A 13570-nucleotide genomic window follows, 5' to 3' on the forward strand; every position below is an offset into this window, starting at 1 on the left:
TTAGAGACTTCTGCTATAACACTTACACCCCATTAGCCTTGACACTCTGTGTTGTGCATGAGGTCACGCTGCAAAACGGCGGCTTTTTTGGTGAAAATTTTGCTGTTTTTTTTTTTAAGACAATGTCAAGATGGGCTTACAGATGGTAATAGTAAATATAAAAGAAACTCTTCTACTTCTCCCTTCTGCTAAATCCACTCAAGACTCTGGTTCGAAAATGCAGCAAAATGGATTTAGCATAAAGGGAGAAGTAGAAGTACTTTTTATCTATTCCCATTTCTTCTGAAGACACTCTCGGCTTTGGTTTAAAAACCACAGCAAAATCTGCAACCGCAAGTGCAGTTTTTCAGCAATGTGTGAACTCCGTCTTAAACAGAGCTGATAATAGATGAATTCCAGGGCTTTCTTTGTAATAAACCCATACAACACTCTCCCTCGGCTCTCCAAAGATTAGTAAACAGAGCCACTCTGTTCAGCTCTTCTGCCCCTTTGTGGGGGTCTCAGCATCAACTGATCAAAAGTGACACATCACTATGACATGTTGACAAAGTATTTACATAAAGACAAGCCTCATCCGCAATGAGGAATTCTAGAATAAAATAGACAATTGGCATTTGTGAAATGCCACAAACTATTGTCAATCGTATTACTTACTGGGATAGGAAAAGGAGCTGGAGCCGGTACTTTCTGACTGTAGAGGTTCATAGGCACCGGAATAAATACAGGGACAGGAATAGGCACTGGAACATACTTTGTATTTGAGTCGTCTTCCTCTAAGAAGGGAAAATATATATATATTTTTTTTAAATAATTAATTACTATTATTTAAATATTTTTTTTAGATATATTTTTTTTTTTAATTGCTGTAAATATCCATTCCACATGGCAGAAAAAACTTTTACTCAAGTTTTACTAAACCTTAAGCAGAGGTTATATTTATTGCTTATACAGAGTCTCCTGAAAATAGCCTCCAGGTCAGTAATATTAGGCTTTCATTAAGTTCCAATAGAACATAAACTGTAGCAAAAATCACATGAGCAACATGAAGATTTTGCGATTTCATCCTATGCGCTGTATTATCTCACATATCATCACCTTGTGCATAATATAGTCCTTAAAATGGTTACAGAATTTACAAATAGTACAATACCTGTCTGGCAAACCTTGGTCTGCATATGAGGTTTACAGAAGGTGGCCTTTGTCATTGACAAAGGCTTGCACAGAACAGCCTTGTTCTTCATGTCTTTAGGTGCTGCAGGAGAACAGGAAGAATTTGGACCCTGAAATAGAAAAAAAATATGGTATATATGTATTGAAATAAAATCTAAAGAGCAGTCTATATATATGTGCACACATATAATGTGTATTAGTTTATACGTATAATTACCGTAGCTCTTGGCCGTGAGGCTTGAACACCCTGGTCTGTAAAGAAGCATAAGATATTCATGAAGAATCTAGGGAAATCACGCCCAATGTACGTAATACTTTTAGGTCGCGAAGGAAGTATGGGTCGATCGCGTGGCGCAGCCAGAAGCGTTCATTGCAGGCATGGTCTGTTGTGTGGGCGGGGCCTGGGCCGCAGCCCCGCCTAGTGTCCGTGTCAGACTGGAGAGTGGGGAGCGCGTCATGCCCCGGAGCTGCTGCTTCTGTCCCGTGTGTCTCGGCGGCGGAGGGAAGGCTTTCCTCCGCTCCGCTGCTGAGACACACAGGTAAGAAGCAGCAGCAGCTCCGGGGGATGACGCGCTCCCCGCTCTCCAGTCGGACGCGGGCAGGAGCCTTCCAGGCTGGGGGTCTGTGCTGTGGGAACCAGCATTACTGACAGTGGTGTCATCTCTGTGCTGGGTGCCCGGGCAGTGCCATGTGAGCTTTGAGCCAATCAGAATGTCTGCATCAGAACAGGCCGCGCCCCTTACACTTAAGCCCCGCCCAGTCTTGTTAGACTTGTGGGCCCCGCCCACACAGCAGATCATTTTGACTTGGTCAATTTATAAGTAGCTCAACCCCTGTACAAGTGTGAGCACCCCTGCTTTAAGGTTATGGCTACACAGTGACTTGCCCTGCAAATCCTTCACTCATGTTAGTGAATGGCTGTGTGGGTTAACTTTTCATAGTGGTTGCAACATCCTTGGGTCACTATAAGAATCCATTCACGGGCTGGAAACGCTGCAGGAAATATCGTGGTGTTTTACAGTAACTGCAAAGTGGATGGGATTTATGCGAATCCCATGCTCACTTTGCGTTTAAAACCGCAGCGCAGACACACTGCAAATTCCAAAACCAGCGCGGTTGTGGAAATCGCAGCATGTCAACTATATCTACAGAAGTTTCAGCGGCTTCCCCGCAGATATAATGGTAACAGAAAGTCCATGGAGGAAAACTCTGTGACCTTTCTGTTCAAAGCGCTGCAGGAAGAACTGCAATGAGTTACTGCCGCGGTTTTTCCCGAAGTGCTTTAGCGATGTGGATTGTCCCATGGGGCATTAGCCTAGTAAATGTAAATGAGTTTCAGGGTGACACTGCGATCTTTGGTCAATGCAGCTCCAGCCTAAAAAGAACTATATATTTTAAAATATCACATCACCATCCATCAGACCAGTGTGTGTATATAAATATAACAACGCACCAAGATACATGTTCTCTGGGCCCTTCTGTGTCGTCATATTGGGCTCATTTTGCTGGCTGTAAAAACGCAGTAAGCACTGCTGGTCACAGAAGTTCTTTATAATTCCTCGCCACTGTACTTTCTCTTTAAGAGCTCCTTGAGTTCTGCAGCAGTCACATCTTGCTGCCTGAAATATATAAAAAGATCATTCATGTCAATTGTTGGGAACACCGACTACAAGCAGATGTGGAGGATGTCAGCTTGTGTAACCTCCATTTTGGATTCCAGGGCCATGTGAGAGCTCACATCCCCCCTTCATCCTTTAATGGGATGCGATGTCTCTCCAGTTTCTTATCCAATAGCCATGTGCCATAAGTATTTTACAGCTCTACCACCAATCGTGTTATGCTAATAATACTAGTCCATCCTGTTCTTTGTCTATACAATGTATTTAAACTAACTCTTTCAATACGGTGATAGAGCGGATTGCGCACTCACTGAGTTTTTTCAGGACTCAACCTCCCCCTCATAGCTGGCTGAGATCGCCATTTCAACAAAAATCTATGCCACACCACTTTGTGTCATGTGACTTGTGCAAAACTACTTGCTCAGGATTTAAGTACGGTAAACACTACAGGGCTACTGAACCATTTTACATTTCTAGAATAATATTGTTTGTTATTAATAATAATAAATTATTATAATAGATAATTTGTATATAATATATATATATATAATCATTCTACTGCTTACTACTAATAATGATAATATTATTATACATTATATAATAAATAATTTAAAAAGTAACTCATTAAAACGGATTTTACCAGAATATACCTGTAACACAGTGTAATACAAAAGCTGCGCCTCTAGCACCACCTGTTGGAAGGAGGCAGCAATCTAGTGAGTTAGTGCCTGACCCTGTAAATAAGTTATGTGATACAACAGGAATGTAAAGCAAACCAGTCGCTCACCTGCAGACAGCTATTGCAGATTTGACTTCCCATCAGCACCCATAAGACTCTGTATACCTTCATATGGACACCATATCCCCCAGATCCCCATAGCTGCCCCTCACCCGGCCAATCCAGTGCTCTACTCTGCATGGATGAAAAGCAACCTCATGGGAAAAGTCTGGAGAGGAGCATTTGGTTTGGCTTACATCCTAGTTGTGTTCCAAGCCCTGACTTAAGGGTCACATTTCAGCAGGTGGCACTATAGGAGCAGCTTTCCATTACTCCATTATAGCCAATTCCATACTTGCACGCAACATGTCTGCACTGCAACCAGTCGTCGTAGGCAATAAAAAAAATATCACGAAACAGAAGGCTGCAGACAAGTCGCACAGATGCATTGTTCGCGATTTGTCTGCGACATTTTGTTGTGTAGTCCTTGCCTACAAGTTGAACCTAAAGCGGATTGCAACCCATAGGCAGCCATTGGAGGCTGGAAAGAGGGAGAAATGGGACACAGTAAAATGTCGGCCACCATTATTTCTGCTTTATATTACTTACGTCTGTTACGAAACAAATCTTTATAGATTTTTGCAAATCTTTTTACAGCATTCAATAATCTTCACACAATAAGGGGGTGCTCACAGGTAGAAATAGAGGCTGTACATGTCAAGGTGAAAATTTTTGCTTCACAAATCTGAAGCAGATTTTTTTTGCTTGTCAAAAACTGTCAAGGAATTAAGACACTGAATCTGTATTTTGCCTTTATTGGGCAGGCGGATTTCCGTGCCAATAGTAAAGGTGTATTTTCCGCCTCACATTAATTTCAATAGGAGTTCTCAAGTGGAACCCGGGAGCAAAACAAGCAGGAAAAAAAAAAAATTAAAAGAAAATTATCTAATGCAGCCCACTGAAATGAATGGGAGGCAGACTTCAGGCAGATTCAGTCTCAAATTCCTATGTGTGAACACCCCCTGAAATTTAGGCCTCGCCTAAAGCCAATATACACCCTCAGCTCATGTTACCTTGTAATACCAATCGTGAAACTTTCTGCTGCAATCTTCTGTGCAGAAATCTCTTATTTTGCCATCAAAGTCTCTTGTGGCTCCTCTTCTGCACATCTGAAAGCAGTAGTTGCAGGTGACACATTTCAATCCCAGCCGCTTTGCAAATTCCTGTTTATAAAGCAGCTTACAACCTGCGAAGAACGAACATCTGAACATAACTCACTTCTACTCATCATGGTCTTTGTATACCAATATGCTGCAACAAAACCGTGCCAAGGTATCCTGTCAGCTGTGTCATAATATAATAATATATAATATAACTTTATATCCTATTTGGTGGGAGGGTGACGTTCTCAGGACCTTCTGGGATGCCGTGTTTGCCCTCTACGCTAAGGTGTGTGGTCGCTCCGTTGCAGTAACTCCCCAACCGGTCCTTCTTTCAGTCATTCCTTGCAGGATTTCGGTGGTGGAGAAGGACCTCCTGCAACACTTTCTCACGGCTGCCAGAACCGTCAGCCCTAGACATTGGCACTGTTGTGCCCTCTCTGGTGGAATTTCTACAGGAGCTTCTCCTAATAAAGAGAATGGAGGACCTGGTGGCAGAGGGTTTCCCTGACCCCTCCAAGTTTGAAGTTCTCTGGCGGCCTTGGGTGGTGTTCCAGGACATAGTGCTACCTCTTTTCCCTTTCTCCCCCTCCCCTGGATGAGGATGCTGGTTACCCTTCCCTTCCTCTGTTGCATCCCCTCCCTTTTTTCTTATGCATTTTCCTGAATACAGCTCCTCTTGTGTGTTTCCCTCATCTGTTTGTTTGCCCCTTATTTCCTTGTTACGTTGTTTTTACGGCCCCGTTCTCATGGGCCTTCTGTTCCATATTGTCTTAGCATGTTTTATGATACTGGCCGGGGTCTCACCTCCTGCCCTCTTGTTCCCAGGCGAGGCCTGTGTGCCATTGCGCCTTTGTTTTGTTTTTTGTCTTTTCTGTTGTATTTGAAAAACTTAATAAACTCAGATTAAGCATCATTTTACTGGAGACTAGCTAAGCAAAGGGAGAGACAGAATGCAATATTTGGGAGCCAGGAGATTGTATACAGTTAGGAACATGAAGGCTACATTCACATCTGCATTGGAGTCTCTGTTTGGAGTGTACAGCAGAAATTCAGAATGAAAAAAAGTCCCAAGACCAACTTTTCCATCCAGTGAAGTCTGTTGAACAATATAGGACACTCGATGTGCCCTATTAAATGCAATGGGGTTGCTTGGGAACTATTGCCATCCATAATTTCATAGGCAGTTTTTCAGTTCTGGTTCTGCAATGGACCAGAGGAGCGGATACAGTGACGCACATGTGAATGCAGCCGCCTGTATCCAAACATAAGCGCACACATGGAAGCTCACATTCACTTTGCATCTTCATAACCTAACAAACCTTCGCTGCAGAACGGTTTCTTCACACCAGAGAACTTCATTGTGTCGTGCAAGGTTTTCTCTTCCTGACAGTATTCACAGAAGGTGACAATGCAGTGCAGCTTCTTGTAGTCCTCACAGCAAAGGGTGCTGCAGAACTGGTGCACTTTTTTCTGTAAGAAAAGGAGAAAAAGCCTTATTGTGTTGCACCGTGTTATACAAACATATCTATAACCATCAAACTTTATATTAAGCTCTCGGTACCATAATATTCACTGTCTGTGTGACTCAGAAGTTGGGAGGAAGTGTACGGAGTGGGCTCAGATTATGAGCCCAGACCAAACCATTGGAGGCCACCAGTGTCTTATAAAACTGACACCTGCCAGCAATGGCTGGAATCTGAGATAACACAGATCCAGCTGCTCAACCCCATAGATCCTGAGGTTAACCCTTACAGGACGCAGACGTTTTTCCTTTTTAGAATTTTGGTTTTTTTTAATCCCTGCCTTGCAAGAGTCATAACTATTATTTTGTTCCCTTTATGTGCATGTAAGCAGGCTTGGTTTTTTGCAAGACAAATTGTTCTTCAGATGGTAGACTTCAATATCCTACACAATGTACTGGAAATCTGGGAGAAAGAAAAGAGCAGTACTGCCATTTTCTTACGCTAGGTTCAGACTAGTGTTTGGGTTTCTGTTCTTTGGGTCCCGGAAAATGGAAACCCAATCCTGTGAACGGCATAGACTGTAGTGGGGTTCACCGAAATCAGTGGAGAGAAAAGTCCTGGGTCATGCTAGTGTGACCGCAGTCTGACAGGTTTTGTTTTCATGGCTTCCACTGTGCGGTAAAAACGAGATGTTAGTTTTACTATCTGGGTATCTTTGATACCTGATCTACATTTTTTTTTTTTAAATATATACCGTATTTTTCGGACTATGAGACGCACCGGACCATAAGACGCACTAAGGTTTTAGAGGAGGAAAATAGGGGAAAAAAAATTTTAAGGAAAAAAAAATTGGTGAAATATTTAATAACCTAATAATATAATATTTCACCAATGTAAATAGAACTGGGGGCTTTCGGACACAGGGATACCAAATGTGTATGTGTTTCACAGTAATGTTTTTGTTTTACATGTATTCTAGGGATATGGGGGTGATTTGAACATATCTATCTAATCTATCTATCTATCTCTGTCTGTCTGTTTATCTATTCAATCTATCTATCTATCTATCTATCTATCTATCTATCTATCTATCTATCTATCTATCTATCTATCTATCTATCTATCTATCTATCCTCATCCATGGATGGAAAGAGACACCCTGCAGTGGTGTGAAGGAGGTGTGGTTTTCTAAGCAAACTTGAAACCACGCCTCTTTCACCCGTCTGGCCCGCCCCTCCTTCACTGCCTCTCACATCTTGCTCCGGCAATGAAGCCACACAGGCAGGGAAGTAGGGGCGGGCCAGACGGGTGAAGGAGGCGTGGTTTCAAGCTTGCCGAGAAAACCACGCCTCCTCCTCCCGTTTGGCCCGCCCCTACTTCCCTGTCTGTGTGGCATCATTGCAGGAGCCAGATCTGAGAGGCAGTGAAGGAGGGGCGGGCCAGACGGGAGAAGGAGGCGTGGTTTTCTCGGCAAGCTTGAAACCACGCTTCCTTCACCTGTCTGGCCCGCCCCTACTTCCCTGCCTCTCATATCTCGCTCCTGCAAACACGCGACACAGACAGGGAAGGAGGGGCAGAGCAGGCAGGCACAGCACCGCTCTCCTTTTGATTCTCATAGACAGGACACAGACGCTACACACGCTGCATTCGGACTATAAGACGCACACACATTTTCCTCCCATATTGGGAGGAAAAAAAGTGCGTCTTATAGTCCGAAAATTACCTTTGGCGACTGCCATGTCTGTGGTCTTTGATTTACCATCATACAAAGCCAAACCTCTTTATTTAAATGCAGATACTAATCCTTTATAGACCACTAGCTGGTACCCGCGACTTCGTCTGCGGTGATTGTAGAAGTGGGTATATACAGGTGTGGGTAAGGTTTTCGTAGTGTGTATAAGGTATGGGATATGAAATGTAAGTTTGTATCTTGTTTTTGCTATAATTCAGAGAATACGTGAGACTTTTGTGTTGAAGTTACTTTGTATTTGAGCTGCTATATATACGGTGTTGTGAGAAACTTTACATAGTGACTTTGGGACAGAAGTATTTGAAGTTAACCCTTTCCCGCCGATGGCATTTTTTGATTTTCGTTTTTGACTCCCCTCCTTCTAAGCCCCATATCTTTTTTATTTCTCTGCTCCCAGAGCCATATGAGGTCTTAATTTTTCCTGGGGCAAATTTTTCTTCATGATGCCACCATTAATTATTCTATATAATGTACTGGGAAGCAGGGAAAATATTCAGAATGGGGTGGATTTGAAGAAAAAATGCATTTCTGCGACTTTCTTATGGGCTTTGGTTTTACGGCGTTCACTGTGCAACCAAAATGACATGTCCCCTGTATTCTGTGTTTGGTTAGGATTCCGGGGATACCAAATTTATATGGTTTTATTTACATTTTGACCCCTCAAAAAAATCCGAAACTGTGTTAAAAAATTTTTTTTTGAAAAGTCGCCATATTCTGACAGCCGTAACTTTTTTATACGTCTGTGTACGAGGATGTATAGGGCGTCTTTTTTTGCGGGACCGGGTGTACTTTTTAGTTCTACCATTTTTGGGAAATGTTATTGCTTTGATCACTTTTTATTCAAATTTTTATCTGAATCAAAACAGTGAAAAAACGGCGGTTTGGCACTTTTGACCATTTTTCTAGCTACGGCATTTAGCGAACAGGAAAAATATTTGTATAGCTTTGTAGAGCGGGCGCTTTCGGATGCGGGGATACCTAACATGTATGTGTTTCACAGTTTTTAACTACTTTTATATGTGTTCTAGGGAAAGGGGGGTGATTTGAATTTTCAATCCTTTTTATTTGTTTTTATATTTTTTTTACTTTTTTTTTAAAACTTTTTTTTTTTTGCATTTATTAGACCGCCTAGGGGTATTGACATGGGTGGGCGGTGTCGCGGATTGTCAGAGCGGTGGGGGTTGGCAAACATGGCTGCTCCAGAGCGTTAAAGAGAGCCTCCTGGAGTATCGCTAAGGTGAGGGGCAAAGTGGTAAAGTATATGTACAGTGGGGCAAAAAAGTATTTAGTCAGTCACCAATAGTGCAAGTTCCACCACTTAAAAAGATGAGAGGCGTCTGTAATTTACATCATAGGTAGACCTCAACTATGAGAGACAAAATGAGAAAACAAATCCAGAAAATCACATTGTCTGATTTTGTAAGAATTTATTTGCAAATTATGGTGGAAAATAAGTATTTGGTCACCTACAAACAATCAAGATTTCTGGCTCTCACAGACCTGTAACTTCTTCTTTTATATCTCCTCTTTCCTCCACTCATTACCTGTAGTAATGGCACCTGTTTAAACTTATCAGTATAAAAAGACACCTGTGCACACCCTCAAACAGTCAGACTCCAAACTCCACTATGGTGAAGACCAAAGAGCTGTCAAAGGACACCAGAAACAAAATTGTAGCCCTGCACCAGGCTGGGAAGACTGAATCTGCAATAGGCAACCAGCTTGGATTGAAGAAATCAACTGTGGGAGCAATAATTAGAAAATGGAAGACATACAAGACCACTGATAATCTCCCTCGCTCTGGGGCTCCATGCAAAATCTCACCCCGTGGGGTCAAAATGATCACAAGAACGGTGAGCAAAAATCCCAGAACCACGCGGGGGGACCTAGTGAATGAACTGCAGAGAGCTGGGACCAATGTAACAAAGCCTACCATCAGTAACACACTAAGCCGCCAGGGACTCAGATCCTGCAGTGCCAGACGTGTCCCACTGCTTAAGCCAGTACATGTCCGGGCCCGTCTGAAGTTTGCTAGAGAGCATTTGGATGATCCAGAAGAGTATTGGGAGAATGTCCTATGGTCTGATGAAACCAAACTGGAACTGTTTGGTAGAAACACAACTTTTCGTGTTTGGAGGAAAAAGAATACTGAGTTGCATCCATCAAACACCATACCTACTGTAAAGCATGGGGTGGAAACATCATGCTTTGGGGCTGTTTCTCTGCAAAGGGGCCAGGACGACTGATCCGGGTACATGAAAGAATGAATGGGGCCATGTATCGTGAGATTTTGAGTGCAAACCTCCTTCCATCAGCAAGGGCATTGAAGATGAAACGTGGCTGGGTCTTTCAACATGACAATGATCCAAAGCACACCGCCAGGGCAATGAAGGAGTGGCTTTGTAAGAAGCATTTCAAGGTCCTGGAGTGGCCTAGCCAGTCTCCAGATCTCAACCCTATAGAAAACCTTTGGAGGGAGTTGAAAGTCCGTGTTGCCAAGCGACAGCCCCAAAACATCACTGCTCTAGAGGAGATCTGCATGGAGGAATGGGCCAACATACCAACAACAGCGTGTGCCAACCTTGTGAAGACTTACAGAAAACGTTTGACCTCTGTCATTGCCAACAAAGGATATATAACAAAGTATTGAGATGAAATTTTGTTACTGACCAAATACTTGTTTTCCACCATAATTTTCAAATAAATTCTTACAAAGTCAGACAATGTGATTTTCTGGATTTGTTTTCTCATTTTGTCTTCATAGTTGAGGTCTACCTATGATGTCAATTACAGACGCCTCTCATCTTTTTAAGTGGTGGAACTTGCACTATTGGTGACTGACTAAATACTTTTTTGCTCCACTGTATATGAGATTGTGTGGGGTTAGGGGCGAGGCTGTAGAGGGCAATATGAATTTTGTGGCTTGCTATGGTCCAAAGTGTGTGAGATTGCAGAGATGGTGGTGTGAGTTTGGGTTTTGTGGGGGTCCTGGCACAAACGTATGTGCGCTATTGTGACGAAAAGTAGCCAATTGCGCAATGCAGTGTAGTGACTGTTTGTGGAAAATTTCAGCCAAATCGGTCGAGCGGGTTTTGTGTGATTGACTAACAAACATCCAAACACACAAACCCACAAACATCCAAACTCACAAACTTTCACATTTATAATATTAATAGGATCATAGGCATAAAGAGGAACTCAACGACACAAACACTTCTTATGAGTACATGGCTTTTGAATCCCTTCTAACCCAAGACAGTGTTGGAGAAGTTGCCGGCGTCTTACCTCCCACTCCAGTGTTACTGGTTTATTGGAAAACATGTTTTTACAGTAATTGCATTTTAACTGAATGTCACTGGCGACGTGCTGGCCATTAGTAGAAGACTGCATGCTGAGAGTCTAAAAACACACAAAAAAATGACATTAGAACCGCGTATCTCTACAGGTTAATATAAAGCTCAGGGTCTCCTCATTTTGAGAAATACACCTTATGGGCCCTCTAAAGCTCCTGGACCTGGGATAGACCACAACCTGTACCCCCCCCCCCCCCCCCCCAAATATAATCCTACACCAAACATATATCTATTCTGTCAGTTTTGGACAACCACTAGTTTGGGTTGGGAACTATGCGACTGCTGGAGCACTTCATGAATCAACTGAAACCAAATGCGCAGGATCCGGTTGGAGATACTGAGCAAAACCATAAGGCCTCATGCACAGAGGGCAACTTTGGTCATAGTTGGTTATACTTCTCTGATTCTGGAAAAAATATTAATACAAAATACTCTACGTTTTTTGCCTTCCCTTGGATCAACACTGTAGGGATTGTAGGATTATAGGTTGGACTTGATGGACTGATGTCTTTATCCAACCTCATCTACTATGTAACTATATGTAACTTCTAAGGCAGTTCTTGAACAATACTGCTAAAAAGGTTCCACAAATGTTATCTAGTAAAGAGGAGAAAAAGCACAATTTTTTTTCCCCATCCAAAACTATAGACTTATGCAAGTGATTTTGTTAAATATATTTACACTTACCCTTAAAACTATCATTCAAAATGGTGTCTCTATAGTAGTTAGCATCTAACATAAAGGGACACGTTCTATTTGCATTTAAATTTAACTAGGTTACTTCAGCTGTAAGCGCCCTCTGCTGGTGAATGTGCAGACTGCATTACAATAGGGCTACATTAGCCCAATACTCAAGGGCATCTACGTGCAACGAATCTGGTGCTATAGTATCTGCTATATTACAGCAGACTAGACAGATCCCTTATGCTTACATAACAAACATTTACAAGACGTCACCATTATGACAAGATACGCCAAGTGTACAAGAATAAAATGGACAAACCTGGAACTTAGCTACACATCCAGAGCTGCAGAAGTTATACAGTTTTCCATCAGGCATTGTGGCTTGATACTGAGGTAAGGAGTTTCTTTTACAAAAATGACAAATTATTCCCGCATCTAAAAGGGACAAAAGAGGAAAAAAAACAAAAAAAAACAAGAAGAGTTTAGTTTCTTACCAAGGCCGTATACACACCAGCGTTGGAGTTTCAATAGGAGACTCCGCTTAAAATCAGCAGAGAGGATGTCCTGCAAGGACTTTTATTCTGAGGCCAGCGGACCACATTATAGTCTATGGGGTCCATGGGTTTCCGCAAGTAACCGCATTTTAAATGGACAGGGTCTCTGTCTTTCGGGTCCCCATAGGACAGATCCGAACACTAGTGTGAACTCCAGATACCGAGCAGACGCCAGCTGAACTCAGGTGGAGTAAGGCCACAAGCAGCATACAGGTCAGTGAGAACGGCATAGATGATACACGGATTGGCATCAGTGCGTCATCTGTTATTTTCAATGACTCTTACGTTAAAATGAATTGGCCTAAAGTTAGAGTGATAGTCTAAATAAGCAATGGAAACCGGATAGGAAAAAAACTCAGGAACATGTGAACATCGTCTCTTACTTTGGGTGGGAATGATATTCTGTACTGGTGGCGGCGGCGGAGGAGGCGGCGGCTTTGCATATTTTGCTTTGTGAGTATTCATACACGTTGTTGAGCAGTATGGCTCCATGTGTCCATTTGATCCAATGCACTGAGTCATATCGAAAATTCTACATTGAGCTTTGCATCCGGTGCAGCTGGTTAGTTTTCCGTGTTTCTAAAAATAAAAAACAAGACAAATGAGATCATTTTAGTCATGGAAAATTGCATCATTGGTACAGCCTTATGAACCTGGACTGTCTATAGAGAAGGGGTAAGCTCCATAACAAAATGGTCACGTGCCCATGTAATATTGTCAGATGGGACAATTTCCGCATGGAGGGAAGGTTATAAGAAATGGTATCAGTAATCATCTGTAATAACAGGTCAAGAGAAAGACAAATCATGAGCAATGTAGAAGGAAAAAATACAAGTCTTGTGATGTCATTGGGAATAATAAGATTGGAAGGTGGCTGGAGTATAAGGGAGGATTGTGAAGGGCACCTGCGCTATAGCAGTGGGGTTATACTTTACAGCACATGCCTTAACTAACCGGCTACAGAGTAAAGGTTTTATAGACCGGATGGGAAAGGCTTGAACATTTAGAAAAGTTTGAAATATAAGTCACATACCTTCTGCATTCTTCTCTAGCAAAAGTGTTGCTGGCCATAGTGACTTACTGCGGCCAAGACATA

General features: G+C 42.4%; 1 protein-coding gene across 4 annotated transcripts in view; it reads right to left on the bottom strand.

Moving 5' to 3' along the window:
• The window catches only part of ZMYM2 (zinc finger MYM-type containing 2), a 61589-nt gene that overhangs the window by 9929 nt on the left and 38090 nt on the right, over positions 1–13570 (bottom strand). For all 4 annotated transcript variants that reach the window (XM_075266055.1, XM_075266054.1, XM_075266052.1 and 1 more), the window contains exons 6-14: positions 12858–13053; positions 12240–12355; positions 11169–11282; positions 5990–6140; positions 4581–4753; positions 2624–2789; positions 1388–1422; positions 1151–1280; positions 655–773 (exon numbers count right to left, since the gene is read on the bottom strand). In XM_075266055.1, the coding sequence (XP_075122156.1) occupies positions 655–773; positions 1151–1280; positions 1388–1422; positions 2624–2789; positions 4581–4753; positions 5990–6140; positions 11169–11282; positions 12240–12355; positions 12858–13053 (1200 nt within the window). The remainder of the gene's footprint in view (positions 1–654; positions 774–1150; positions 1281–1387; positions 1423–2623; positions 2790–4580; positions 4754–5989; positions 6141–11168; positions 11283–12239; positions 12356–12857; positions 13054–13570) is intronic.

The sequence above is a fragment of the Leptodactylus fuscus genome, chromosome 2 (assembly GCF_031893055.1).
Source record: "Leptodactylus fuscus isolate aLepFus1 chromosome 2, aLepFus1.hap2, whole genome shotgun sequence".
In the NCBI taxonomy this organism is placed as follows: domain Eukaryota; kingdom Metazoa; phylum Chordata; class Amphibia; order Anura; family Leptodactylidae; genus Leptodactylus; species Leptodactylus fuscus.